At 37.0% G+C, this 26,625-nt stretch overlaps 1 protein-coding gene across 1 annotated transcript in view; it reads right to left on the bottom strand.

The window, feature by feature from the left end:
• Nucleotides 1-24,456, bottom strand: part of LOC134535999 (endoplasmic reticulum-Golgi intermediate compartment protein 3) — a 57,250-nt gene extending 32,794 nt beyond the window's left edge. Inside the window, exons 1-5 of the mRNA XM_063375490.1 lie at nucleotides 24,246-24,456; nucleotides 22,680-22,838; nucleotides 22,125-22,241; nucleotides 7,070-7,104; nucleotides 870-940 (exon numbers count right to left, since the gene is read on the bottom strand). Of these exons, the coding sequence (XP_063231560.1) occupies nucleotides 870-940; nucleotides 7,070-7,104; nucleotides 22,125-22,241; nucleotides 22,680-22,838; nucleotides 24,246-24,342 (479 nt within the window). The 5' untranslated portion in view covers nucleotides 24,343-24,456. The remainder of the gene's footprint in view (nucleotides 1-869; nucleotides 941-7,069; nucleotides 7,105-22,124; nucleotides 22,242-22,679; nucleotides 22,839-24,245) is intronic.
• Between the last annotated feature and the right edge of the window lie 2,169 nt (nucleotides 24,457-26,625).

Raw genomic sequence — 26,625 nt, 5'->3', positions numbered from 1 at the left:
AGATTATATGGTTTTATTTTTAGGCTAATTTTGTTTTTAAAAACAGAAGATTTTGATGTTATTGTTTTTATTTTTTATGAATTCTGTTTATTGTAACTGTAGCATATTATTAAATAAATGACACTTAAATGACTTTGACTATTGTATATTGCACTTTTACAATATAATTTTTAATAATCATTTTAACTATTTGAAACAATAAAAATAAATTGGCAAGTATTTGTGTGTTTGGAAAATGCACCAACGTCATAATTAAAACTGAGTAACTAATAGCAGTTGCAAGATTAAAAAAATTTTTCAATCTTTTCAGTACATACATTTTGGTACAAACTTCCTGCCAAACAAATCACATTAATTGAATTTACTATTTAAAAGATTAGGTTTTTGCGATTGGAGATAATTTTTGGTTATAAAGACTGATTAATTTCATGATTTTGGTTGTATTTTGGTGCTTTATGGAGTGAATTATCTTGCATTTAGGTATTGTATGTTGTAATGACCAGCTTTTCGTTGTTATTTCGGTTTTACTGCAATTCACCATATAATCTTGTCGCTAACTATAAAAAGACAAAATACAGAGGGGCATTGGTATTCTTGAAAAAAATAGTTATGGAATGTAAACGGCTGTAAAACAGGAAACACTGTATGAAATAAAAACAGAGAGCGAACTATCAAATGCTCTCAGTGCTGTAATGTGGTCAACAGCTGGACTCCAGCTGAAAATATCCTAACGCAAACAGCTCAATTGGTGCCGGATCACAGAATGTGCAGAACCGTAGAATGATAGAAAAAGACCTTTGACTTTACGACTTGCTCCAACTACTGGTTTCGTTTAACCTACTGTAACAACTATTGCCACACTGAATTACTTTATCTGAGCCGTCTCTGCGCCATAACAGCTCCCGCACGCCTCTGTCGTACTTGGAGTCGTATCCACAGCCTGCGGGGAGGATTCATGGCAAAATATTAGTATTATCACACAGTCTGCATCCACGTGGTCCACACATTTTAACACAAACTGTACCTGTACTAACCCATTTCAGATGACTACCTTTCTAGTACATCTTATTTTTTTTTTATGTTTTAGACTTCCACACTTATCCCACGTACAAAATGAGAAGAATTATTATTACAATAAAGCCTGTTAAGAAGTGAAGTTTCTCAAGGTACCAAGTAATTTAGACCTATTAAAAGGGTGAAATTGAATGTAGTTATAGGTCAAGTGCTTCACTTTCTAAACTTATTAAGCAGGAAACATTTTTAAGTGGAATTTTCATAAGAGGGTTTTATTGTAGTTTTATAAAAATGTACTTTTTCAGAAAGAGGACAAAAAAAAACAAAAATTGTTACAAGATGCCATTAAATTTTACCAAAATATTACTTTGCATAACAATGAACATGATCTTTTCCAGCATTCTACTTAATTATCCATACACCACATATTTTATAAATAATAAAGGCATGAGAATTATTAGGGTGCTCAAAGGTTTGCAACAAATGGACCTGGTCCAGATTCCTAGACACCAAACCTCCATACCACAATCATCAACAGCAAACCACTCCAGATTCACATACTTTGAATACATTTATAGCAATTTATGCCACTTTGGCTTTCCTGATGTCAAGAAAACCATTCATCATTAATTTATTTTCATTTAAAATCCAGTCATCCACATATTCAATATATTTTAGTTTCTATTATCCAATGATGCAGCATGCTGTATTTATTATTCCAGATAAACCTTTATTAGCCTGGTAGCCAAGTGCAAAGCCCAAACTCTGTTACACCACAGCAATAAATTAATAAAACCAAAATAACACCAAACAGCAAGTCAATGCACCATATAAAACCAAAATGCAAGATAATACACCATAAAACACCTTAATAAAACAAAAAATCATTAAATTAATCAGCATATTTAATCAAAACTCAACTCAGATTCATCATCATCAACTGTTTCCAGCCTGTAGCCGAGTCAGCCAAGTAAAATGCCTCCATCTTCCTCTGTCCTTCCACTAGTCCTCATTCTTCACTTTATTCCATACTTCTCCTCTCTCCTGCACTCCTTTACCTATCTGCTCTCCCCACCTCCTCCTTGGTCTTCCTTGGGGGTCTTCTTCCTGTGTACTTCAACGCCATCATTTTCTGGACACAGCCATACAAACTCATTCTCGCTTTTTTAATTATGTTAGTCAAGTCCTGTACTCCTGCTCTTGCTTCCACCATCTCATTCCTGAAATGTCTCACCTCGCAACTGACAACATACTCCTCATAAACTTCATTCCTATTGCTCTGATCTTCCCACAATCTATCTTGTCAACTGTCCAAGTCTCTGCTCCGTAAGTGACTATGGGTATTGTACAACACTCTTTTGCACTTTAATGGCACCTCCCTCTTCTATTCCAAATCTCTCACCCACCTGTAGAATGCATCCCCTTGTTTCAACTCAGATTACATACCTTTGGGAGCTGTTGTCCTCTATGCTGATAGGCCTCACCATAAACAAAACTAATATGGTGAAAGGTCTTAAATACAGCACGTTTGGGTCCACTGTCATTTTTCAACTCAGATTACAAAAATGTAATCTTTTAATATATTAAATTCAATGAATGTAAATTATTTAGCATGGAGTTAGAACAATCAAAATGTATGGGGATAAAATGTTTCCTTTTTTTTATATTGCAACAGTTTTTAGTAACTAATATTTACATTGCAAAATTGGAAAGTTTTATAAATGCACATATACTTGTTGATTTATTTTTATTGTTACCAGTAGTTAGAAATGCTTATTACAAATTATTATATTGTTAAAGTGCATCATGAATCAGTTATAATGAAGTGTTATGGTGAAGTATCATTCAACAAATAAGTGTCATATTTAGTGAAAACTGGTTAAATTTATGAATAAACAAAGTACATTTTCAACTGACTGCTAAATTGGTACAGTATGATTTAATCTCATTACAAAGTACGGTATGCTATTTTAAAGGATACCTCATTTAAAAAAGTTCTTTTTTTAAAGGATACCTGCAAGGTGTTTTACGCTAGGTAACACTTCAGTATAAAATACTTTCAATATTAAGTACGAAATATGTGGGTTCCTTCAGGCATGTTGTAATGATATTTTGTCATAGTGTACCGAATGGCTTGCATCACAGGATTGAATTAACATGTTTTATAACGGTTTAATGGCTGGCTTGAGAACTTGCAACCATGTGTCTATTCAAAGCATTAAATGTTTATGGTGTATTACTGTAGAAAAATTCTGCAAGTAAGAATTTGAAAGGAAATTAGTTATCAGCTTTTCAGATTCATTTCTCCTTCGAAGCAACGGAGGAAGTTGTCATTATCAAATGAGGTAGAAACATGTCAGGAGGCACCTGAATTAACAATTTACAGCCATCATCACTGCATCATCAAGCTGTTCTCATTCGTCCACTGCTGTCTGGTCAGTTTACAGACTGCTTGTTGACAGTATAATTGAGAGTACCTGCACATGTTTGCACTACCTCCATGCTGTTCTTAATCTCCACACACACTGCACAAGTACATGCAGTAGTGTCTCGATTAACCTATCTTCGATAAATCAAGGTTTTATATTACTCCAGTAAACTCTCCATGTTGCCCCGATGCAGTGACAAGACAATCGGAAAGCCGGTCATTCTGATGATACACTAGCTCTGATGGTACAATAGCTCAATAGCTATTACAAGTTTTTTTATTACAAATTTATTTTATTTATTTAAATTTTGTTCCATGTCCACCAACAGTCTACAGACTTTAGCGGTGGACACGAAAAATACAAATACAGACATAAAGCAGTCATTGCAAGTGCACAGGCACTGCCAACCTGCAGACACCAAGCAGGTAGGCACCACCTGAAGAGCAAACACCCCAACAACTACCTACTATAGTTGCGCCGTTGTAGGAACGGACTTGGCTCCGCCTGCAGCAGTGAACGAGAGAGACAGAGTGACGCGTGCAAGAGCCAACCGGCGACGACCCGTTGGCTGGCCACGGCGCAGCGTTGCCACGTCCAGCAGTAACGCTCCATGCAGTGTCATGGGCGTACGGCCAGTTGCTGTGTGCTGACACACAAGGATGGAAGGTGGTAGAAAACGGTGCGTTTTGCGGTCGCAAAATAGAGAGGTGGTAAATTGAGTGCGCGAGTATTTCGAGCGTGAGAAAGCAAACAATGGGCCGTTGTTACCTGTTTTGCAAGCAGTAAACAGAACATCAGAAGCAGTTGGAATTGCAAAAGACGACTGTTATACGGATCTGCAACGAGAAAGATTATGCCGATACTCTAAACCAAAGACTGTCGACGCCAGGGAAACATCGTAATAGACGCAAGCCTGTGACCAGCATTGACAACTTCGATCAAGATGCTATTCGACGGCACATATATCAGTACTACACACGTGGAGAGATACCAACCGTAACGAAACTACTTGCATCGTTGGCTGAGGCAGGTTTATTTTCTGGAGGCAAGACATGATTAAAGATAATAATACATTTGTTGGGGTTAAATTACAAGAAATACAACAGAACTAAGATATTAATGGAAAAAACAGACGTAATTGCATTGCGGTGCAGGTTTCTGTGGGCAATGTCAGACTTTGACTTTGAAAAAGTGATATTCATTGACGAAACGTGGGTAAACAGCAATCATGGTGTCTCGAAGATATGGACCGATGACACGTCATCCGCACTGCTGCGACAACTGACAGGCAAGGGTAGTCGTGTTATAGTGTGTCATGCAGGTTCCGTTCATGGATTCGTTAATGGTGCACTGTGGGCGTTCCAGTCAAAGAAAACGGGGACTATCACGAAGAACTGGATTCCGCCGGTTTCATGTCGTGGTTCGATGGCAAACTTTTGCCAAATATACCCGCCGCGTCTATAATTGTCATGGACAACACCTCCTATCATTCTGTCAGGTTGATATCAGCGCAACAGAAAAGATGACATTATCCAGTGGCTACATCGCCACAATGTACCCTGTACCAGTGATTGGAAGAAAGCTGAGCTACTACAATTAGTGAAACATCACAAACAGCAACACACTATTTACAAAGTAGATGAAGTGGCTCGCATTGCGGGGCACCGAGTCATCAGGTTGCCACCGTAACACCCTGTTTACAATGCCATAGAACTTATCTGGGCTCACGTCAAAGGGCTCGTTGCAAGATGTAATACTTTGCCGCCATTTTCCCAGGCAAAAGTATCAAAACTGCTACAAGAAGCTGTTCATGAAATTACTCCGGACAAGTGGCGTAAAGCTGTCGAACACACCCAACAAACTATTCTTCACAACTGGGAGCAAGAAGGAGCGAGGGACATTGCTGTTGAGGCGATTATTGTGAACCTCGGGCAGTAAGACAGCAGTAGCAAAAGCGACAGTGATGTCAGTTCTGTTGATGAATCTCCTACAGCTGGTACCAGTTCGCAGTACGACGATCTTGGTGTGTCGCCACTGTGTGACTGAATGTTCACTATGAGTATGAATTGATGCGGTTACGCATATGTATTATCATAACAATGCACAACAACAATTTTCGTTGTTACTTTTTCTTTTACATGTAATCTGCAAATTTGTTTGTATAAGTCGCCACCAACGCGTATAAATGGCAAAGATATTGGTTCATAAATTAATACAAATTTGTTTTTTTGTGAACAAAAATGTAACTTAGTTGGCCATAATGTGTATCATGCAATTATTTAATACACAATATAGCCTAAATATTATTTGTCAATAAACTACGGAAACGCCTTACTTGTTTTGTTTTTAGTGGTAAATAGTGGTTTATGATGAACGTTATGCAGACTAAGGCGTGTTCTACAATCACACGTATACGGAAACGGATCATATTCCCGGAAACGCAACAAACTCTGTTTTCTTTAAACTATACCCCAGACGGGAGAGGGCAACGTTTGCGGAAATGAAGGCTAACCTCGGTAATGTTGAACTATTACGTGTCGGTTAATATGTTCGTTATATTACCAGCTGCGTGTTCGTGTCTGCATCTGTGAATGTGATTGTAGAACGTGCCCGAGAACAGTAGCGGCTCAGGGTGTTATGTCACGTCGGGGTGGCACAAAGACGTGGCAACGCTGCCTGTTGTGTCCAACGACTACCTGGACTGCCTCCCACCCCTCTTGACCTCGCCAATCAATCTTTACACTTCTTTGCGCGAAGTGCGTCGTCGTTGGCAGGTCTCGCAGGGAGGGGACAAGTCCTTTCCTACAACGGCGCGACTATAGTAACCCATACACAGGAAGCACTTGCATGATTATGAAACTGTTGTTTATATTTCAATAACTTATTTCTTACCTTAACTGGAATGAGACTTCACTCCTGAAAGTTTAGGAGCCAGTGATAAAAAAAATTATGTACTTCTGTTTTTAGGTTGCAGTGTCTAGTTGTAAATATGAGATGTTGACAAGCATTTGGGGCACACTGCTGCTGTATTTGTGGTGAGTGGGTCCCACATAGGAGATACCGACCAACCGATCTACACCAAGTGCTTTATTTATTTCAGCGCACCACTATAAACTATACGAACAGTAGTTAAATACCGTCCCGGTTTCTTGGACCCAGTCATTTCTGTACAACAAGATTTTGTAACAAATATATTTGTTGATGTTTTCAAAACCACTGGATAGTTATATCTTGGTGTTATGTCAGAAATTAGTCATCAGCAAGAAAAAGTTAGCATCTTGGCGACCTAGTGCCTGGGATTTTTAGAGCACTGCTCCTGATTTAGAAATTATTCAGAAATGTTCATCCTCAAAAATTATACTATTCAGTTGTGAAAATACTAAACACATTATTTATAAAAGAGTTAAATGATTTTTCAAATGAATGTCACCCTCAAAATATACTACTGAAATTAGAATAATGGACAATGATCAGGAAAACTAAACCATACCCATAAATTAAAGTGTCGCTCTTCCGCAACCAAATCTGAATGATACAAACTAAATTACTGCACAAAAAAGTTTTGGCTATACAAATGTTACAATAAATCAAAATTAACCTAAGCTTAGGAACGTTAATGAACCAACCTGCTCGGTTACTGTAGTCGCAACTCCACCAACATCTGTAACAGAATTCAGGGAACACTTAAGTTATAGCACATACAAATTTTAATTCAGATTGTTTCACTGGAGGGTGAAGATTAATTTTATGTAAGCTGAATAATTAAAAACTTTGCAACAAAAATTAAACACAAATTATACATGAAACAATATTTTTCTAGTAATTTTTCTACTCATTAAACTATGTTATTTTATGACTACACATTTTTTACCAGTTTAGAACTGAAAAATCACATTTATCCTGTAACTCACGTTCTAATTAATTATTGTTTGGCAAACTGAAAAGAAAATTAATTAAAAATATAATGAGAGGCCATGATGTATGTTAGAAGTGAAACTTCATAGATTGAGGGATATTACATTTTTTTGGAAATGTTTTTACAAATTTTCACAATTATAAATAAATTGATTTAATAATTTAATAAAAATTTTTTTTGTCATTTTCAGCATAATAAAAAATGCAGAACTGTAGCCTCACTTCATAAACACTTGCCAGATAATGAGGAGTGGGGTGTTCAATACCCCTCTCAGTTCTATCAGTTGTACTTTTTGTTAAACTCTGAAAGAAGTTTCACTTAAAAATAAAAATGAGCATATCTTTCAGTGCTCACCAGTGATAGGCAACATCTAACTTCAATAACAAGAAAATTCATGTGTTCTCATTTTGCAAATACACTTTTAATACAAAACTTTGATAGCAAATTTAATGTAGAATTCTTTAAAATAATGCAAAGCGTGATGAATATACCCAAGTTGTGTTTTCAACTACATTTCTAGGCACAAATCACACGTAGTTTCCGCACCCGCTGCTAAAATTTGCTGCTGAGCAGCTACATAGACTATTGAATCATTCGATTTGCAGAGCGAAAGGTTAAAGTATTAAATGAAATGGTTCCGATAAAAGCAAAAAAGACATGAAAAAATATTAAACCCCAACTTTCGACCTGATTTTTGACAAGAAACTTTATTAAAATACTACCCATCATGTTAAAATTCATTAACTGTTAATACTATAAAGTTTCCCGTTTGATTTGTGAACTTCGGTTCACCACAGATGGCAGCACTGTGGTTGTTACACATTTCCGTTCCTTGATTTCTATCGCATTCACAAAATTACTTCCACCCAATGTTGTATTTTGAGAGCCAAGATGTTACACAACATAAATTATACAAGTGATGTTTCAACAGAGCGAGGAGTGTCACCCCTTCACCGATAAGTTAACTTAATCCAACTACAAACATTATTCAAAGATATCACAATTTGTTTTCCACCTCACCCCCAAAATCCAAATAGTTGTCATATCCCTGAGTGATACATATTCTAACCTTTTGTACAACAATAATTTTAAAATAAAAATTGAATGTATGTGTTATAATTAAACTATTTTTGTATAAAAAAAAAGGAGTGTGTATTTAGGTACACATGTTAGAAGTTAAACTTCTATGGCATTGCTAAAATATTTACTTGAAACAAATTAAAACATGTTATAACACTAAGAATTTATGTTGTATATTTGTTTTTGCTTAAATGACTAAAATCAGTCTGTTAATACTTCCTACAAACAACCTTAACCTTATTGACCTGATTCCAAATTTAATAATTAACAGTAAAAATTTTATCATAAAATTCTTATATTTTTCATGGTATCGAATATGTAGGCAAACAATTTGTTGTTTCTACACTACGATGAAAGATGTGCACTCTCACCATTTCAATGTTAAATCAGGGGCGAATATTCTACGTAAGCATTGTAAGCAGTGCTTACAGTTTGAAAATGTCCTACATATGTGATAATGCATTCTGAAGTGGCATCTATCAATGATAAACGCTTGAATAGCTAACACACAGTCTGTTATCATACCGCCTCATTGACGCCTCGCTGTTTGTAATTGTTAGACAGTGGACACACCTCCCTAACCGCACGTCATCCCTACAGGCTGGCTGAAGCCGGCCAAGCTGCCTACTAGCCCTCTCCACTCTGCGGCAGCGCGAACAATGGCTAGTTTCCCCGTCGTGGACACCCCTCTGTAAGCACTTCTCCTCTTGAATACAGGCAGCTGTAGCTCTTATTGGCCAGACCGTCACCCCCTCCCTCGAATGTGCCTGCCAGAGGGAGGGCGAAGGTCCGCTTAGCTGGGCATCCCATTACCATCTGCCTGTAAGTTGACAACCCAGCCATGCACGCTGTAAGCAGATAGTTTCCTGCTTGCAGCCACTATCAGCCGACTGGAAATTCAGACACCACGACAGGCATTACTTCGCTTATCGAAGCGGGGAAAGGGGAAACTCTCCTCTACGACGATCTTAGCGCCATGATTGGCCTGTCAACAGCTTTCTTGTTTTAATCATGTAACGTACAGCGATTATCAATAATTGAAACGTGGTTAAAGTGCGAGATATTATAAACGCATCAGGAACAAGGTTTAGAAATTTTTTTATTTTATGTGGTGTTAAAAATGCATTGAAAGGGTAGAACAATTTCAGCAATATTTTGAGAAACTACGTGATAGTTTCTATGATTTCTGGTGCAAAATTGAGGATAATTTGGTAGCTTGACAGAAGATAGTCAGCCCAAAAAAAGAATAGATAGATAACATTTTGGATGACAAGAATACTTGTTACAGACAATTATATTTTGAAATCATAGACACAATTAAAGAAAAAATAAGTCAAAGATTTGGTGATATTGGCAGTCTCTTCTTCATTGGTTTGCTCAATTTCATTGAGTTTTATGTTTATTCACGATCATTTCCCGAAAAACTATTCCAGTCCTTAAAATTTTCTTTTGGACAATTCTTCGATTTTGCCAGACTGAGAAGTGAACTTTCCGTGGTTTATTCTTCAAAAGAATTTCACAAGTACAGCGTGGCCGAGTTACATAAATATTTGTACTTGAATGATTTGCACGAAACTCTTCCCGAAGCATAGAAACTTATTTGTTTGGTGTTGACGATTCCGACCACTAGTTCATCTGCATAAAGATCCTTCTGTCCTGAAGAGAATAAAATATACAGGTATTTCCGTAACTCTCAAGGGCAATTGCAGGTCTCAGCATTGTCTTTGTTATGAATTGAAAAAAAAAGGTATTGCAAGACCTAACAAAAAATAATACGTTTTACGACGATGTGATCAACATGTTTGCGAAGCAGGGCCGTCGAAATCAGCTTATGTATAAGTAGTGACTGAACACTGGGTTACGATTGGTATTTTTAGAACTAAAAACATTAGTGCATAGCTTTCCTTTCATGACACAGAGAATTAAGTTCATGAGCGTCGTCCATCTTGGCGGAGCGAGTCACCACCAGTACCAGGCTCATTAAATCTGAGGGTGAGTTTACATCTACTAAGGCAGGGATTTACATCCACTCGTGATAAATTAGTAAATAAACATTATAAACATTTTACTAAAACAAAATTCTCTATTCCTTAGGCATGTTAGTTTTCTGAACTGTCTCCTAGTAGTAAGTTCGCAATGATTTAGTAATTTAAGTTAAAATGGTTTAATGCATTGCTTACACATGCAATCAACCCATGCCTCACCACTGTGTTAAATAAGGGTTGAAAATTGTAATGCCAGGTTTCTAACATATTTCTAAGTTGTAATTATTTATTTTGATTAGTTATAACATAAAGTATTGAAGGATAGTTGTATATTATTATAAAGCTTTATTTTTTGATACCTAGGTATGCACGATAAATATTCTGCGATGTTCACAAAAGCAATATATATAGGTTAATGATGAGGGTCCGTCATCTTTTCAAGATTTCTGAGACTTCCACAGATAGCAGCACCGTAAGCACATATTTCTGTTCCAACTGACTTACGTTCCATTCACAAACGCACTCCTACCAAATGTGATATGCTAAAAGCTAAGATGTTACACATATAAAAAATCAACGCAACTTGGATAGTGCTCATGAAGATCAGTTTAATGTTTGTACCACTGGGCCATTCCATACCAAAATGAGCCTAAGTGCAAAAAATGTAAAAAAATTATAAACAATGTTTATTCACATAATACTGTAGAAAAAAGTCTCACAGTCCATTGTCCAAAAAATTATTTTGATTCATTAATTATTTCTTTTGTTTTCTACAGTTTAACTTTGTCTATCTGTGTGGGGAATCAAGAGTAAAATTGTTAATTAAGTTGGCAATATTGTTTTTAAAATTGATAATCAGCTGATGCCTTTGATTTAAGTGCAGTGACCTTGTTGAAAGTTTATACTTTGCTGCAGCATTCTCAATAATAGTAAGATAATTAAAATTGCTTCAATATAGCTCAAGTTTATTTTGATATCATCTGTGTAACACCCGTTACCAAAAACATATAAAAGTTTACATAATAACTAAACCATAACACTTATAAAATTAATGTCTAACAAAAGTGAGATTATGTCTCTCAGTAGCATTTTGATTACCAAAGAAAATATTAATATTAAAATTTAAGGAGTAAAAATATGGTAACGGGTGTTACGTAGCATTGGTAACGGGTGTTACAAGCGCTATTAACATGTTGATTTTGTGTACAGAAATTGTTCAGGTACCATATTATTGTAATGGAAAACAAAGCTTAACCAAAAAGAATTTTGTAGATGTGTTATGAAACCAATTCTTGTTTTAAATGGTTAGTTGGAATTTTATCTGCCATACTGTCCCACAATAACTGCCTCATAAACTTTCACAATATATTTAAATTATAAATGTAATTATAGTAAAGTAGCTTACCTTGAATTATTTTAAGTAATATGTGTAAAAGAAAGTGTAACACTCTCCTGGCTGTGTATGCCAAAGTTAGTTGTGTGTTTCAATTAAAACTTGGTAGTAACATGAAACTTCTTTTTCATGTCTTGTCTTTAGTCCTTAATACCTCTTAGTTTATTTTGCTGGGAACACTTTAATATAATATCTACAGTCAAACGACATGTGTGGATGACAGTAAAAGGAGACAGAAGAATTCACATTGAAACTGCTAGAGATTTCCATGATCACGTAAACAGGAAAGTTACTGGAATATAAAGTTTTTATGTTGACAAGACAGAGGTGTTACAGAATGAAACTGTACTAAATAACTACTGGAAAAGTGTTTTTCCAATTCCACAAAAACAAGCAAGTCATCACTTCAGGGTGTACGATTTTAATAACATTCTAGTTGGGAAGACATCATCAAGTTTGATGTCAAAAGACGATTAGAGCTGAAATTGATGAATCTGATTTTGAACCATCCTTATCTGTGTTGACAGAGATTGGGTGTCGTCTCCATTACAATGATGTGTACTCAGATTCAGACAGTGAGGACAATCCTGAAAGTTGCCAGTTTATAGAAACTTTTCCTATTGTTAGCCCAGGAGATAAACAGTCTGGTATATTTTTTTTAATAAATGTTCCAAGCTTGCGAGGTCGCAATAATTCAGAAGGAACTGTATATAGATATGCTGCAATTTCTCAAGGAAGCTTAGATGATGAAAAGTGTTTGTCAGTGATGTTTTTGAAATCTCGTGAACCAGACAAAACTGTCTTTATTGCCGATGATGGAGACATTACATATGTACATTTCAATCAAGTAATTAGTAAATTACCAAACCCAAACTTACAGCCAAAGGCTACTTTCACAATTCTGTAAAAATTTGAAAAAAAAAAGTAGATGTGTTTGAAAGAGTTGAGGTAGACATTTACTTGTAGTAATAAGTCAGTTTATAATTCTGTTTTGCTATTGTGAAAATGTGACTAACGAACTATACTCTGATATAGGTCTTAGGACCATTTCTCATCATACAAACATCTCATCTATATTCTAATTATTTGCAGAAAATTTACATTTCATATTATTGACCTTATTTACATACTTACTTGCAAACATAGAGTATTGTCACCGATATATGTCTTCAAACGGACATATGTGTAACAGTGTATACTATTCTACAGGAGTGTAATATTTCCTCAACTGCGTTATATTATAGTGTCCTATTACTTGTTTCGTGTTAATGTCAGACAGTTCGTAACAGTTACTTCTAATAATCTTTGTGATCATATATGGTCCATCGAAGAGTAGAAATAGCTTCTTAGTAACGTACTTCCAAAATTGGCTTACTGGATTCGTTCTCTTGAGTACTAAATCTCCACAATTAAAACTCATCTTGCTGGAATCTTTCTGGTATTTTCTCCGAAGATCCGCCGTGGATGTCAACTTGGCTGCGACCAACTCTTCAGTTTCCTTCTGTATCTCGACTAATTCTTTATCTTCTGCGGCCAGAGCTTCATCGTGATGTCTCGGTAGTAACGATGACGGTATTATCAATGATCTTTTTCCTGTTAACGCTTCATATGGAGTAACACTGGTAGAACTGTGTACAGTATTATTCAAAATGCATTCAATGAACGTTAATTTACTCATCCAGTTCTGCTGTGTATCGTGGCAGAATGTCCGCAACATATTACCAAGTGTGCGCATTTGTCTCTCCACAGGATTACTCTGCGGGTGTCTCACCGAAGACGTGGTGGGTACGATTTGCAGTTTTCTGAGTCCTTCTTGCCAAACTTGACTCATGAATTGTGTGGCATGATCCGAAATAATTTTCTCCGGTCGACCCACTTCCGCGATAAACTGTTTGACTTTCTGGAATACTATCTTGCTGGTGGCATTGACTATGGGATACAACTTGGTGTATTTTGTAAATAAATCTACCATCACGAACACATATTTCACCCCGGCTGTTGATCTAGGTAATGGTCCCAATACATCCACTGATACCAACTGCAGTGGTCTCTCCGGAAGGATAGGTTTAAACTCACCTTCGAGATTTTGTTGGGCATGTTTCGCTTTCTGACACAAGTCGCACGATCGAGTAATGGCGGCGACTGACTTGTGCAGATTCGGAGAGTATAGCTGCCTAATCAATGACTGTGTCAGCTTCTTTGAACCAATATGCCCGCAATTCCTATGAACCTCCCAAATAATCGAGTTGATGTTTCGCTTCGGTATTACCGGCTTCCATGGCTCTTCAAATCTGGCTTTTCCCTTGCTATGATTGAACAATACTCCCTCCGACATGCAGTATCTCTCCTCTAACCTAGTTGGAACCTCTGAACCCTTCAATTTATCTATTATGACCTTGCAGAATTCATCTTCCTGTTGCAGTTGAGCTATCTGGTCAAAAACATTCTTGATTGTTGCGTTATCTTTAAGTTGTTGTGTCACAAGATTAGCTACCAAAAATTCCTTGGAGTTCTTCCTCGGTGTCAATTCATCATTCAATACATCGGGTATTCGACTTAGGTAATCGGCGACTACATTCTCTTTCCCTTTAATGTGGCATATTTCCAAGTCAAACTCTTGCATCAGCAAGCACCATCGTGTCAGCCTGCTACCAAAAATTTTGCCTGCTTTTAGACACATCAGGGCTTGATGGTCAGTCATTAGCTTTATATGTTCTCCCAGAAGCAGGTCTCGAAACTTCTGCAGAGCCCATATTATTGCTAGTGTCTCTTTCTCCGTGACCGTGTAATTTCGCTCTGCCGAATTCAATGTTCTACTCGCCATCGCTACGGTACGTTCTACTCCCTCATCGTCCATTTGCGCGAGCTTCGCCCCTAAGGCATAATCAGATGCGTCTGTGTATAGTAGAAATTCCCGACCTAACATGGGATGATAGATGACTCGTTCTTCGAGAAAGACCTTCTTGAGTTCTTCAAAAGCTTCCCGCTGTTCTGCTTCCCATTTCCACAGCTTGTCCTTCTTGAGTAGATCAAACAATGGGACTGCGATCTTGGCTATCTTGTCGCTGTAATTTCGGTAAAACCCGATAACTCCCAGGAATGTACGTAGTTGTTTAACATTCTTTGGTGTAGGGAAGTTGGAAATACTGTTCAATTTTTCAGGATCGGTATGAATTCCGGTCGGTGTCAGAATATGCCCTAGAAATGGTAACTCTTGTCGGCAAAATACGGATTTTCGCAGTTTCACCGTCATTCCTGCGTCACGTAGTTTCGTTAGGACAATGCCGATATGCTCCAGGTGTTCTTCGAATGATGACGATGTAATCAAAATGTCGTCGACATATGCTCGCGCGAATCCTTTGCACTCAGATCCTAGCGTTTCGTCCAGACAACGAGTAAACTCAGCTACCGCATTACATAAGCCGAACGGCATGACTTGGAACACATACTGCGAGTTCTTGAATAGGAATGATGTGTACTGTCTAGATCTTTCTTCTAAGGGTATTTGCCAGTACCCTGCCGACAAATCAAGTGTGGTTAGAAACTTGACACCCTGATATAATCGCAGAATATCATTCGTTGGTCTCGGACTTTCCCGATCTCGAACAGTAATTTTGTTGATCTCCCTCGCGTCAAGGCATAAACGTACTGTTCCGTCTTTCTTTCGCACACAGAGTATCGCATTCGTGAATGGGCTAGGCGCTCGCTTTATTACATTCCATTCCAACATTAAGTCTAGATATTCTTCAGCCTCTTTCAAATATTTCGCCGGGATGGGATACGACTTTTTATGGAATGGTTCACCGGGTATGACCTGAATACTAGCTGTATATAATTTGTTTAACCCAGGTTTTTCGGAAAATATATTTTGAAAATTTCTTAAGACATGAAGAAGATTATTTCTACCGGTTTCATTTACCATGGTAATTCCCTTTACAGCTTCTATTAAATCAGCTCCGGTCGCCATCAAATTTATGTCACTATTAATACACGAAGTTTCCTTATGAATGATTGCAATGCATTTTTCCGAAACTTCCCAATTTTCAGTAGTTTTCGTATTTTCTGTGTCATCCATAGCAGTTACCATCCAACCTGCAAAATTCAAAATTATTTTATGGCTAGTTATAAAGTCTACACCGAAAATTACTGGTTTAGCCAATCCTTTTACGATTAATACATTAATGTACTTGGTGCTACCTAAACCTTCTACTTCCAATAAGGTCTGACGATTAATGATGGGACTAGCCCTTGATGTAACCCCTAGAATCTTTAAACTTGGTACTGGCATTCTCGGTAATGATATTCCGGTGCTCTCTATCATGGCTACGCAGTCTTCGCTGATGCAGGATATCTCTGCGCCGCTGTCTAATAGTACAGGCACTTTAACTCCGTTTAAAGTTAACGATATCTCCGGACATAGTGCTTGTTTCGCTTGAACTTCGGTTGCTGTGGGCTCGCTGAGTAAAAATTCACGCTCGTTTTCTTTGAACATAATGGTGTGTATGCTTCGACAATTATTCTTGTCATTTGCGTCGGGATCCAATTTTATACTAGCCCCGTCTAACTTACAATTAGGGACTGACGTGCGGAGCGGGTTTTCGCCATCCCTAATTAGTTTACCGCACTGTCCTTAAATCCTCTAATTTGCTCTTGTGACAAATTAGCAAATCCATTATTTGCATTCGGTGAAATCAAAAATGTGTTATTACCTCCTTGGTTTGTATCTGAGCTTCTGCTAGATTGCATGCGCGGCCATTCCGTGTTGCTTTGCTCGTGACTTGGCGCTATAGAATATGAATTTCTTTCTCCTTGTCGCGCGTCGTGAATGGTGGTGCTAAAGCTGTTCCCTTTTTCAGACGGTACAAACGTTTGTGCATTTATGCTGTACTGACCTCCGGAATGATTATTGTAATTTGCCGATCGTTCTTTCGTTGTTCGATTTTCGCCTGAATTCTCTCTGAAATTAACTGTCCCCTCCTGACGTTTATTCTCCCACTGTGATTCATTTTCGCGTCTGTCTTGTCGCTTCTCGTTTCTACGACGATAGTACTGTGGTTTATAAAATCCGTTACCATATCGCTGACCTCGATATCTATTGTGATACCAATTACTTCCGCAGTTTTCAACGTTCAGTGTGTGAATTTGAGGTTGTTTGTGTCCGCTGTTCTGCCCTTCATTTCGGTTGCGCCAGTTATTGTATAACGGTGTCTGTTGGTTCGTGTTCTTGCGCTCGTTAGTTTCTTTGTGCGTTACCGTTTTATCGAGCTTAACGAGTCGTTCATACGTTAACAGTTGTTCCTTGAAATCTACAATATTACTGTATTGCCGTCCACTAAGTTGTAATTGATAATTGAGTGGTAATTGCGAAATTATCATGGCAATAAACTCTTCGTCTTCCATACGGCAATCAAGATAACGAGTTCTCTCGTACATATCGCTGATATGCGCCTCTAAATTTTGAAATTTACGATTTTCGAATTTTTCAGAATGCAACTGTATTCGCAAATTGCTTTGGATACGAGTATTCCAAAATTGGGATATGAAAGCTTTCTGAAACGATTCGTATGCGTGTACCGAATCTTTCGCCAACTCCCACCAATAATATGCCGTGTTTTTCAAGCAGTGGCTAACGCATTTCAATTTTTCTGCGTCTGTTAACTTAAATGTGTAGCAATATTCTCCAAACTGATTTAAGAATCTTCGAGGGTTTTCATTACTTTTCCCTGAATATGTTGGAACGTCATCCAACCATTTCTTAGAAGGGTGGTGTAGTGTAAGTACCGGATCTGCTGACATAATTGCAGTACTAATATTCGCGGGATTTCGCTCGGCTTCTATCGTTATCGATTTGTTTACCGGCGTGTCTTCCTTGTCGGTATTACATTCGCTAGTGTGGTGAGTCGTTAGTTGGGGCGAGAATGTTGCGATGTGTCTGGATTCTCTTTCTATTTCCCCTATTTTCGCCTCTACCATATCTAACCTTCCTGTTAGACGCTCGCTTAAGTGTACTACTTTATCGTCAGTGCGTTTACTGAATATTTCTACACCTTCAATACGAGTGTGTACACTGGAAAACTTCTGTTGCATCTCGTGCTGTGTTTCAGTTAAGTCATGCCTGATTTCTGCTGTTTCATCTGCAATCCTGCCTAAAGTGTTATTTAAGACTTGCACTAAATTGTCTAGTCTTTCGGCGTTTTCTCGCTCCTTTTGTTCCCTTTCTAACTTCTCCTCCTGTTCTATACGCTCCCGTTCTTGTTTCTCCCGTTCCCGTTCTAGTTTCTCCTCCTGTTCTTTACGCTCCCGTTCTTGTTTCTCCCGTTCCCGTTCTAGTTTCTCCTCCTGTTCTTTACGCTCCCGTTCTAATTTCTCCTTATTCATGAACTGGAACAGTGCATCTAGGGTAACAGTTGGTGTCGGCGGCGAATGACCCAAATCCATTTCCTGCTGTGACTCCATACCAGTAGTCTCGATGTGCTGTTCTGGTACTACTTCTCTAGGTTCTCGTTCAGGACTAGAGTCAGAAGTGTCATTGCTACCTCTCAAAAAATATGACTTCCTACCTGTGTCTGTCATCTTGACAAAATAAAATTACTGTCTGTATTTTTCAAAGTGTCTTGAGTTGTTCAAAAAAAAAATCATAAAATAGTCCCTAACGTTGGCTTACACGTTGTGCGCCAAAATTCTGAAGTGTTTTCAAAATTTTCCCTTTTCTTCTGTTATTTTTCAGACAGCTCCAAGGATGAGCGACCAAAATTTCAAAAGGGTGTGCCACCGTTGGGTGATCAAAAATTCTATAAGTATTTTCAGAATTACTCTATGGAGTATATTTCCTAAAATGCCAATATCTATAATGTAAAATGTGGTCTAGTTGGGCGCCGTGAAAACTCTATAAAGTACTAGTGCTGTGATTGTGTATGTAGCACAACTACTAACCTCTACAGAATATTAACTAAAATATGTCTTGTTATGTTGATAGTGAAAATAAATTATTCTCAAGTTGTATGTACTGGTGTAGTTTGACTCAGTGTGAATACCAAACAATAAAATGTCGTATAATTCCTTAGCAGTATGTCTCCTTCTCTTTGTGTGTAAGTATTCTGACCTTAAAATCAACAAATATAAGTAGTGGGTTTAAAAGCATTAACTTCTCTATGACTGCTGATCTCAGTGTAATAAAAACTAATTATTCTTTCAAGACAATCCAAGCTAAATATTTCTGTCTATCTGGTTTAACATACACATGATATGTAAGTATGGTTATCAATCGGAAAAATAAAATATAATGAAACTTTAACTTTTTACTAGGGTCAAAATCATGGTTGTATGGGTGACAATACTCTTTTGCAACATATCCAACTGTAACATGAAAAGTGACAGAGTCAATGATTAGCAAGCAACATACAAATACCTTTGAGACAATTATTCATGTTTAAATAGGTTTTTCATTAAACAAAATTTCAATATCCGTTATACTTAAATGTCTTTCAGAACTAATTACGTTTTACGTAATTGTATCACTGAATAATAGTTTGGTTATCAGTCAATATTTTAAAATATTATTGAAACACATTTTAACTGGCAAATTAGTCTTTTCTTTGTTTTTACTAGCTCAGTCTCTTTCGGTAGATCAAACTGTCTCAAGACTTCTGGACCTGGGGCTATTCTTTAAACATTCAAGACAATTAATGACTTTAACAGATTTTAACTTTGATATCGTACATATTACTGATCAATGTCAGTTAACCAGGTCCAGTATGTACAAGCTACAAGTCTTTACGTAGTTAAGTAGTATTAAGTTGTTTTTGCGAGTTTCAAATTAGGTCTTGATCGTAAACATCATAGTTTAAGATATCTTGCCATTAAAATAGGACAGGTAACTTCTCGCTGTTCTTGTTAATTCGGGGATGGGGCAAACAAACCTCGTCGCGTCGTTACAATACCAAGAGGCTGTGGAAAACCTCTCCGAACCCCTGTCTCTCCTCCGATGTTGCTGGTTAGATCTCACTCTCCTCCGATGTCGCTGGTTGGGTCTCCGTCTCGATGCACCTCCTCTCGTGCTGCTTGTACTCCAGCAGGACTGGCGTCGGTCACCTGGAGTCGTCTAGAAGGATGATGTCCTCCGGTACACCGTCTACGATGCCGTCTACCGCTGTCGAACTCCTTCCATCTCGAAGATTGATATTCCTTTTCTTCTTTTCTTCTTAATTCGTCGTTGATCCAGTTCTATTTATGCTGTTAGTCAAAACTTATCGTCGTCGTCGATTCTTTAGTAGAGCTTCGAACATCGGTAACTACCTCTTCTTCATTGTGTAGTTCCGGTATTTATTATAAAATCATCAATTTCACGTAGATTCTAGCTATTCAGTCGTCGTACCAATGTTTTACGTGATATTCTTACATTCATTTATGACTAAATCACGGAGCTCTTTCTCTCTAATCCTTCTCCCATGATAGTAGAACAGAAACTCCAGTTCCAATTTGTTTCAAACAGTCAAAGCTTTCTCTATTGAACACTCTCCGAAATCACACTGGAAATACTAAATTCTTTAAATAAAATATATGCGCAGTCGAGCGTCCAATCACATATACTCTTTCCTCAGTAATGACCCAAAAACAATATTAAAAGGTGTAAGCTCATTTCCTATTCGTCGCCGTTTAACAAATGTTTGCAAAGACATTTCATAAAATTATTACTTAGATAAAACATGAAAATACTTAAAGAGTAAAACCAAATTGACCTGACCATAGAGATACAATACTGGTAAATATAATTCATAACAGGACTAAGACAAAGTCATAGAGGTAAGAAGTAAAATAATAAACATAAAATTCATTTCTATTGAGGGCTTCTCAAATACCTCTATAGTGATGTTTTTGAAATCTCGTGAACCAGACAAAACTGTCTTTATTGCCGATGATGGAGACATTACATATGTACATTTCAATCAAGTAATTAGTAAATTACCAAACCCAAACTTACAGCCAAAGGCTACTTTCACAATTCTGTAAAAATTTGAAAAAAAAAAGTAGATGTGTTTGAAAGAGTTGAGGTAGACATTTACTTGTAGTAATAAGTCAGTTTATAATTCTGTTTTGCTATTGTGTAATTTTTAATGGAAACTTGAGCATGTCATCAGTGATATTTCAGAAATCTTGTGAACTAGGCTAATGAAAATTGTCATTAGGAGGATATTATATGTGTTCATTTAATTTAAGTACTTAATTAGTAAATAACCCAACCAACCAAACAGTATACATACACAATGAAACAATGATGTTGAAATTTGGAAATTATTAGATAAGTTATGTTTAAAAGAATAAGTAGATGTATATAAATATATTTAGTTTAAGCTGTGAGAACTAAAAGTAAATATGTATGCTTATTTTGAGATTAAACATATTTTTTAGCGAATAGACAAGTTACACCTTACTTTTATTTCATTATTTTGTCATCTTGGAAATATAACTTGGACAATATCCATGGGTACTTAGGATGTGTAACACCCGTTACTAACCTTGTAACACCCGTTACTTTACTATTTTACTAATGGATTGGTTAATAGTTTGTCTACAAACAACTTCTTGACATCAGTGCGAAGCCTATAAGCTTGGCTTGTATTCATAATTTTTTTCCAATTTTTTTTTAAATTTCAGTTCAGAGTTTTGAGATTAATCACTCTGAACTAAAGTAAGATGTCCATTTGCTGTAACACCCATTACCATTTTTTCCATACTTTATTTTGCATTTGATATGCTAATAAACTGCTTCTACAGCAATACTTATATTCATTTAGCAAAGTCCTATTAACAGGTATGTTAAATGATTTCTTAACATTTTTAGTTTATTTAATATTGACTTTTTTTGTTGTCCGGATGTAACACCCGTTACTATGGAATGCCTGCACTGCAACACCAGGTGCAGAAGAAATGAACTTGTATAGTTGTATACACATTCTTTGAAGAGCAAAAAAAAAAAAAAAAATGTTTTACAAGTTGTAACTTTTCATGATACTGCCAAGTCAATTATCATAGTCACTTATACAAATCAATGAAAATAATATGTAACTTTCCTTAGCTATTTCCTCTTCAAACATTGTAACATTACCTAACATGATAAAACTATTTAAAATTAAATGACTTCATTTAAGTTCAACATCTATATTTTAGAATTCAAAATACAGACATATTAATATTTAAAAATGATAAAAATTTGGTTCAATCTTTTGTGTATATGCAGCAAATTCAAATTAATTTATCTTATAGAACATATTTTTCGATGAAAAGGTAAACTTCTTTTGCAAAGGTACCTTCTTTTTTTGGTACTTCAATAGGCTTCAAGTCAAGGTCTAGTTTGCGCTTGAACACGTTATGGTCAATCTGCAAGTGCTGCTCTCCCGATGTATCCATGGCATCTATCGCCAAATCTGAAATACAGAGAAAAATGTTCTAGGCCACTTGGGAAGCAGCAGTCCCGTTTCTTAAGCAACAAGCTAATGCAATGCTAGACAATTAATTTTGAAAGTGGCTATGTAACTAATGCTTCCAGAGTGGTATATTATTTTGAGACTATTTTCATAATAAAACAGTACAAAATATACAGTGAAACCTCCCATATCTGAGCATGTTAAGTGTCAGAAAATCAAGCAGAGAGAAAGAAGAAACACATTCAAAATATATTTACATGGTTTACCATTATTTATATTTTTGGTATGATTATTGATATTTTTTTTTCATTTATGAACCATTACACATGGTGTTGGACAAGTCAACATGCATTAGTACAAGATAATGAGTCAAAGTTCAATGCTGTGATGCATAATAAGTTGGATTTCAATTTGTTGCTGGTTACAACTAGAACTTACAGTCACACGATATATGTGGAGTGATGATATCAAAATTTATCTTGAGTTTCGACCCTCTTGAAGTATCCACAAACAATTCTTCAGTGACACTTGGGTTTAAATAGTCGCGCAGTTCGGACAGAAACAAGGCAGCCATTATCATTCCACTGATGATCGTCACTGTGAGAAGGACATTACCAATCAGGATAATACATTATAACACCAATATAGCATATTTACGCTTAAAATAAAAAAAAAAGTTAATGAAACATTTAACTCTGGTTTAAGTACTATATTAAAACTAGCTTTCTACACAGAGGCTATGTTTACATTAATAATAATAATAATAATAATAATAATAATAATAATAATAATAATAAACCTAAAGGGTAATAAGAATTAATTGAAAATATATAAATAGGTAGTTTCTATGTACATAAAGAAAAGTTTCTTTAGTTCCTTTTTGATACCTACAAGGCTATAGTTTTATTCAGAGCTTGATAAAACTTTTCACACTTGATCTTCCAAACAAGAGGGTCACTATTTACATGAGATTTTAAAAAAAATACCCCTATCCCCCCCCCCCCCCCCTTAAATTTGAATTACGGTACTTACTGATGAAATTAGGCATGCTTGACATTCAAAATAAGAGTAAAATTAGTGACTACATCTCTTGATGCTTCGGACAAACAAACAAAAATACTGGGTACCCTTAAACTTTGCAATTGAATTTCCTAAACAAAACAAAAAATGCTTGGTTATTTGTTTTCTATCTAATTAAATCTTGTTTTATTAGAGCTTTATAAAATTAATGTACAATTGACCCTAGACCAAAATACTTCCTGAGATTTCAAAAAATGCTACCTGCATCCCCTAGATGAACCCTCTGCATTGTGTACAGCCCTGAGCCAGGCTAGCTTGTAAATGAATTGGTCCATTCAGTATATTTAACTTCTATGTATGACAATTATCCAAACATTAGGAGTGTTTGTAAGATTACGATGTATAGCATAGTTGGCTCCTAACTGCTGAAATTATATGTGATATCTCTTTCTCTGTTATTCATTCATGAATAATGAGTTAGAATAGCAGTGGCCCCCCTGTGATTCATCCTTGCAGGTTAGGTTAAAGTTTCCTGATATTTATACAGTAAGGCTAGTTTAATTTAATACTCATACCTGTGATTCAATTAACGTTTAGATTAGGTTGCCAGTGATTCCTGTGAAAGCTATGCCAAGTAATATAAGTTAGCATTAGTCACTTGACATTCATTCATCCTATGTTATGTTTCTCAAGTTGAAGACAGCTGTGTGAAAAAATGCTGACACATTAATATATGGAACACTGTAATTTAGTAAGATAATGATATCTTTAATAAGGACTTACGGTTTAAATATTATATTTCGTTCCGTCGCATTAATGTGTTTTTAGTTATTTTTAATTCAAAGAAATGTAATAGTTTGGTATGCAATGAAAATATTTACATCCCATTTACAAATTATAACACAACTACGATAACCAAAAATATCTTGAATGCAACCAGTAGAAGTAAAATTAAGTTTCAAATACAGCGTAATGGTTTTATACCTGCTGCTCCACCAAATGTTTTAATTCTAAAATCTTCCAAAGTTTTCGGATATGCATCAAAATTTCTTAAGGTATCCAATATTTCTGTGGCCATCATGTTAAAGTCCTCAAATCTCTAGGTTATTCCACGTCAACAAAGGCTCATTTCAGTTTTCCCGGTTTGGCTTCGAGTTTTGTCGTTGGTGGTGTTTACTGTTTACTTTTTTTTTTTTCACGAGATAACCATAGAATCAATATACAGTAAAGTGTGCAAGGTATCTGTGAGTTCACAAATTTGGTAAAATTAACATTGAATGGCCTATTGACAAGTATTTCAACAGTTCTGGCTTTAGGTTTCTCACTGAAAACATTTTTATTTTCTCACAAGTCAGAATGGAGAATCGTGCATGTTTTATATTTTTGAGGTACTTTTTTTTTCCAACAAAATCATGTACACTAGTTTATTGGCTAAAACCTCCCCCAAACTGCAACTTATTATAAACTAGCTGAAAAATCCGGTGTTGGTCGAAATTACTACATCGTAAAGAGACTTATCTTAGTAAAATAAAGATTTACAAATACAACAATTCAAACTCGTTGCCACAGACACAAAGGAAGGGTCAAAATTAAATTTTGTATAACTTTTTGTTGTAAATGGGAACTTGTAACTTAGGAGAGGATTTTCGTAAAATACCTTCTTAGATATATAAGTCTTATAGTTCCGGAGAATTCGTTATGGGTATGTCAGTGAGTCCGGGAGTAGTATTTCGCAAGGTACGACTTTGGTTTACGATTTGCAAATATAACTATTAAATTTAGATGACGCAAACAATGAAATGTAGATTTTTGTACGACCAATACTCAGCAATGTTTTGTTCAAATCAATAAATCAAAATAGGAATTTGACACAAAATAGTTTTTGAATGCATTAATTAGCGGTAGTATTTGGAAAAGGATGGAATTCATATAAAAACCAATCGAAAGAAGCAAAGCAATCTCGTTAAGTTTTAATATCCAAAACATAAATATAAATCAGGAAATCCGTACATCCCAGCCAAGTAAATTCAATATTTTTTTTATATTAAATGGGGGAACCCCCCCCCCCCCTCCAGGGGTTCACCCCAACCAAAAAATTCACTCATTTTATTGACAATGAGAGGTACAAAAATATGTACACATGGAGGAGAATATTTGAATACATTAAACAAGAAAAATATATTTACAATAATTGATACATACAACATTTGGTCCCTTCCAACATTCAAGTCCTTGGGGGCCGATATTTCGTGTGAGGTGAAGTGTCTATTTACATTTGGTGGTGAGGGTGGTGTTGATGTGATGGTGTGGCTGGGTCCATTGGCTCGGGCCCGGTCCTTGCGGCCGGCATCGGGATCTGCGTTTCGGTGGGGTGGTCAGGTAAAGAGTGGTGTAGTTCCGTGGTGTGATTGGTTCCACGGTGCCTTCTCGTAGCTGTGCTGGTCCCCAGGGTTAGCCGCCGGCCCTTTCCACTGGGTCGATGTCGTCCTCGTCGGTGGAGTCCTCTGCCTGGAGATGATCCGTCGTGAAGAGCGGTCTTCTGGGGTGAGGTGAGTTGGGGGGAGGGTAGGCGATCTGTCTGATGAGGGGGTTGAGGCTGTGGGAGCATTTCTGGACGAATTTCTTGGTGGTTTTGGAGATGGTGTCGTGGATGTGGGGAAGACTGGTTTCATGTAAGAGTTCTTGCTGGGCGGTGGCGCAGGGAAGCCCCAGGATCAGACGGGTGCCAAGGAAGTATGTCCTGGTGATAGGTCATAGGTTGTATAGGGATGAGTGAGACCAGGTGGGACAGGCGTACGTGAGGTGGGAGATAACGTGGGTGTGATAGACAGTGATTCTGTTCTGGAGGGAAGTGCCGGAGGTGGGGCGGAGGACTGGGGCTAGTTGTCCCATGACTGCTCTGGTTTTGGCACAGATACTGTTGAGATGCGGGAGGAATTTGAATTATGTGTCCAGTGTGACTCCCAGGTAGCGGATGGTTGGTGACCAAGGGAAGTTGTGTTGGGTGATTCTGGGGGGATGGTCATGACGTGGGTGGTATCTGGAGAACAGGATGGCGTTGGTTTTGGCGTGGTTGATCCCGACGCCGTGCGCTAGGAATTGGGTGTTCAGGGAAGTGAGTCCGCGACTGAGGCGATCCCTGAGCAACGGCTCGGAAACAGAGGAGGCGAGGAGGACTGTGTCATCTGCATATTGGACAAGGTAGGTGCCAGGTAAAGGGGTGAGGTCTGAAATGTGGAGGATGAACAGGATGGGGCTCAGGATGGTGCCTTGGGGGACACCAGCCTGGATGGGTCGGGCTTCATAGAGGATGTTCTCCACTCTCACCTGGAAAGAGTGGTCCTCCAGGAAAGAGCAGAGAAGG

Source organism: Bacillus rossius, chromosome 1, assembly GCF_032445375.1.
Source record: "Bacillus rossius redtenbacheri isolate Brsri chromosome 1, Brsri_v3, whole genome shotgun sequence".
NCBI classification, from domain to species: domain Eukaryota; kingdom Metazoa; phylum Arthropoda; class Insecta; order Phasmatodea; family Bacillidae; genus Bacillus; species Bacillus rossius.
The sequence above is the reverse complement of the archived record's forward strand: the minus strand, read 5'-3'. Positions and strand labels throughout refer to the sequence as shown.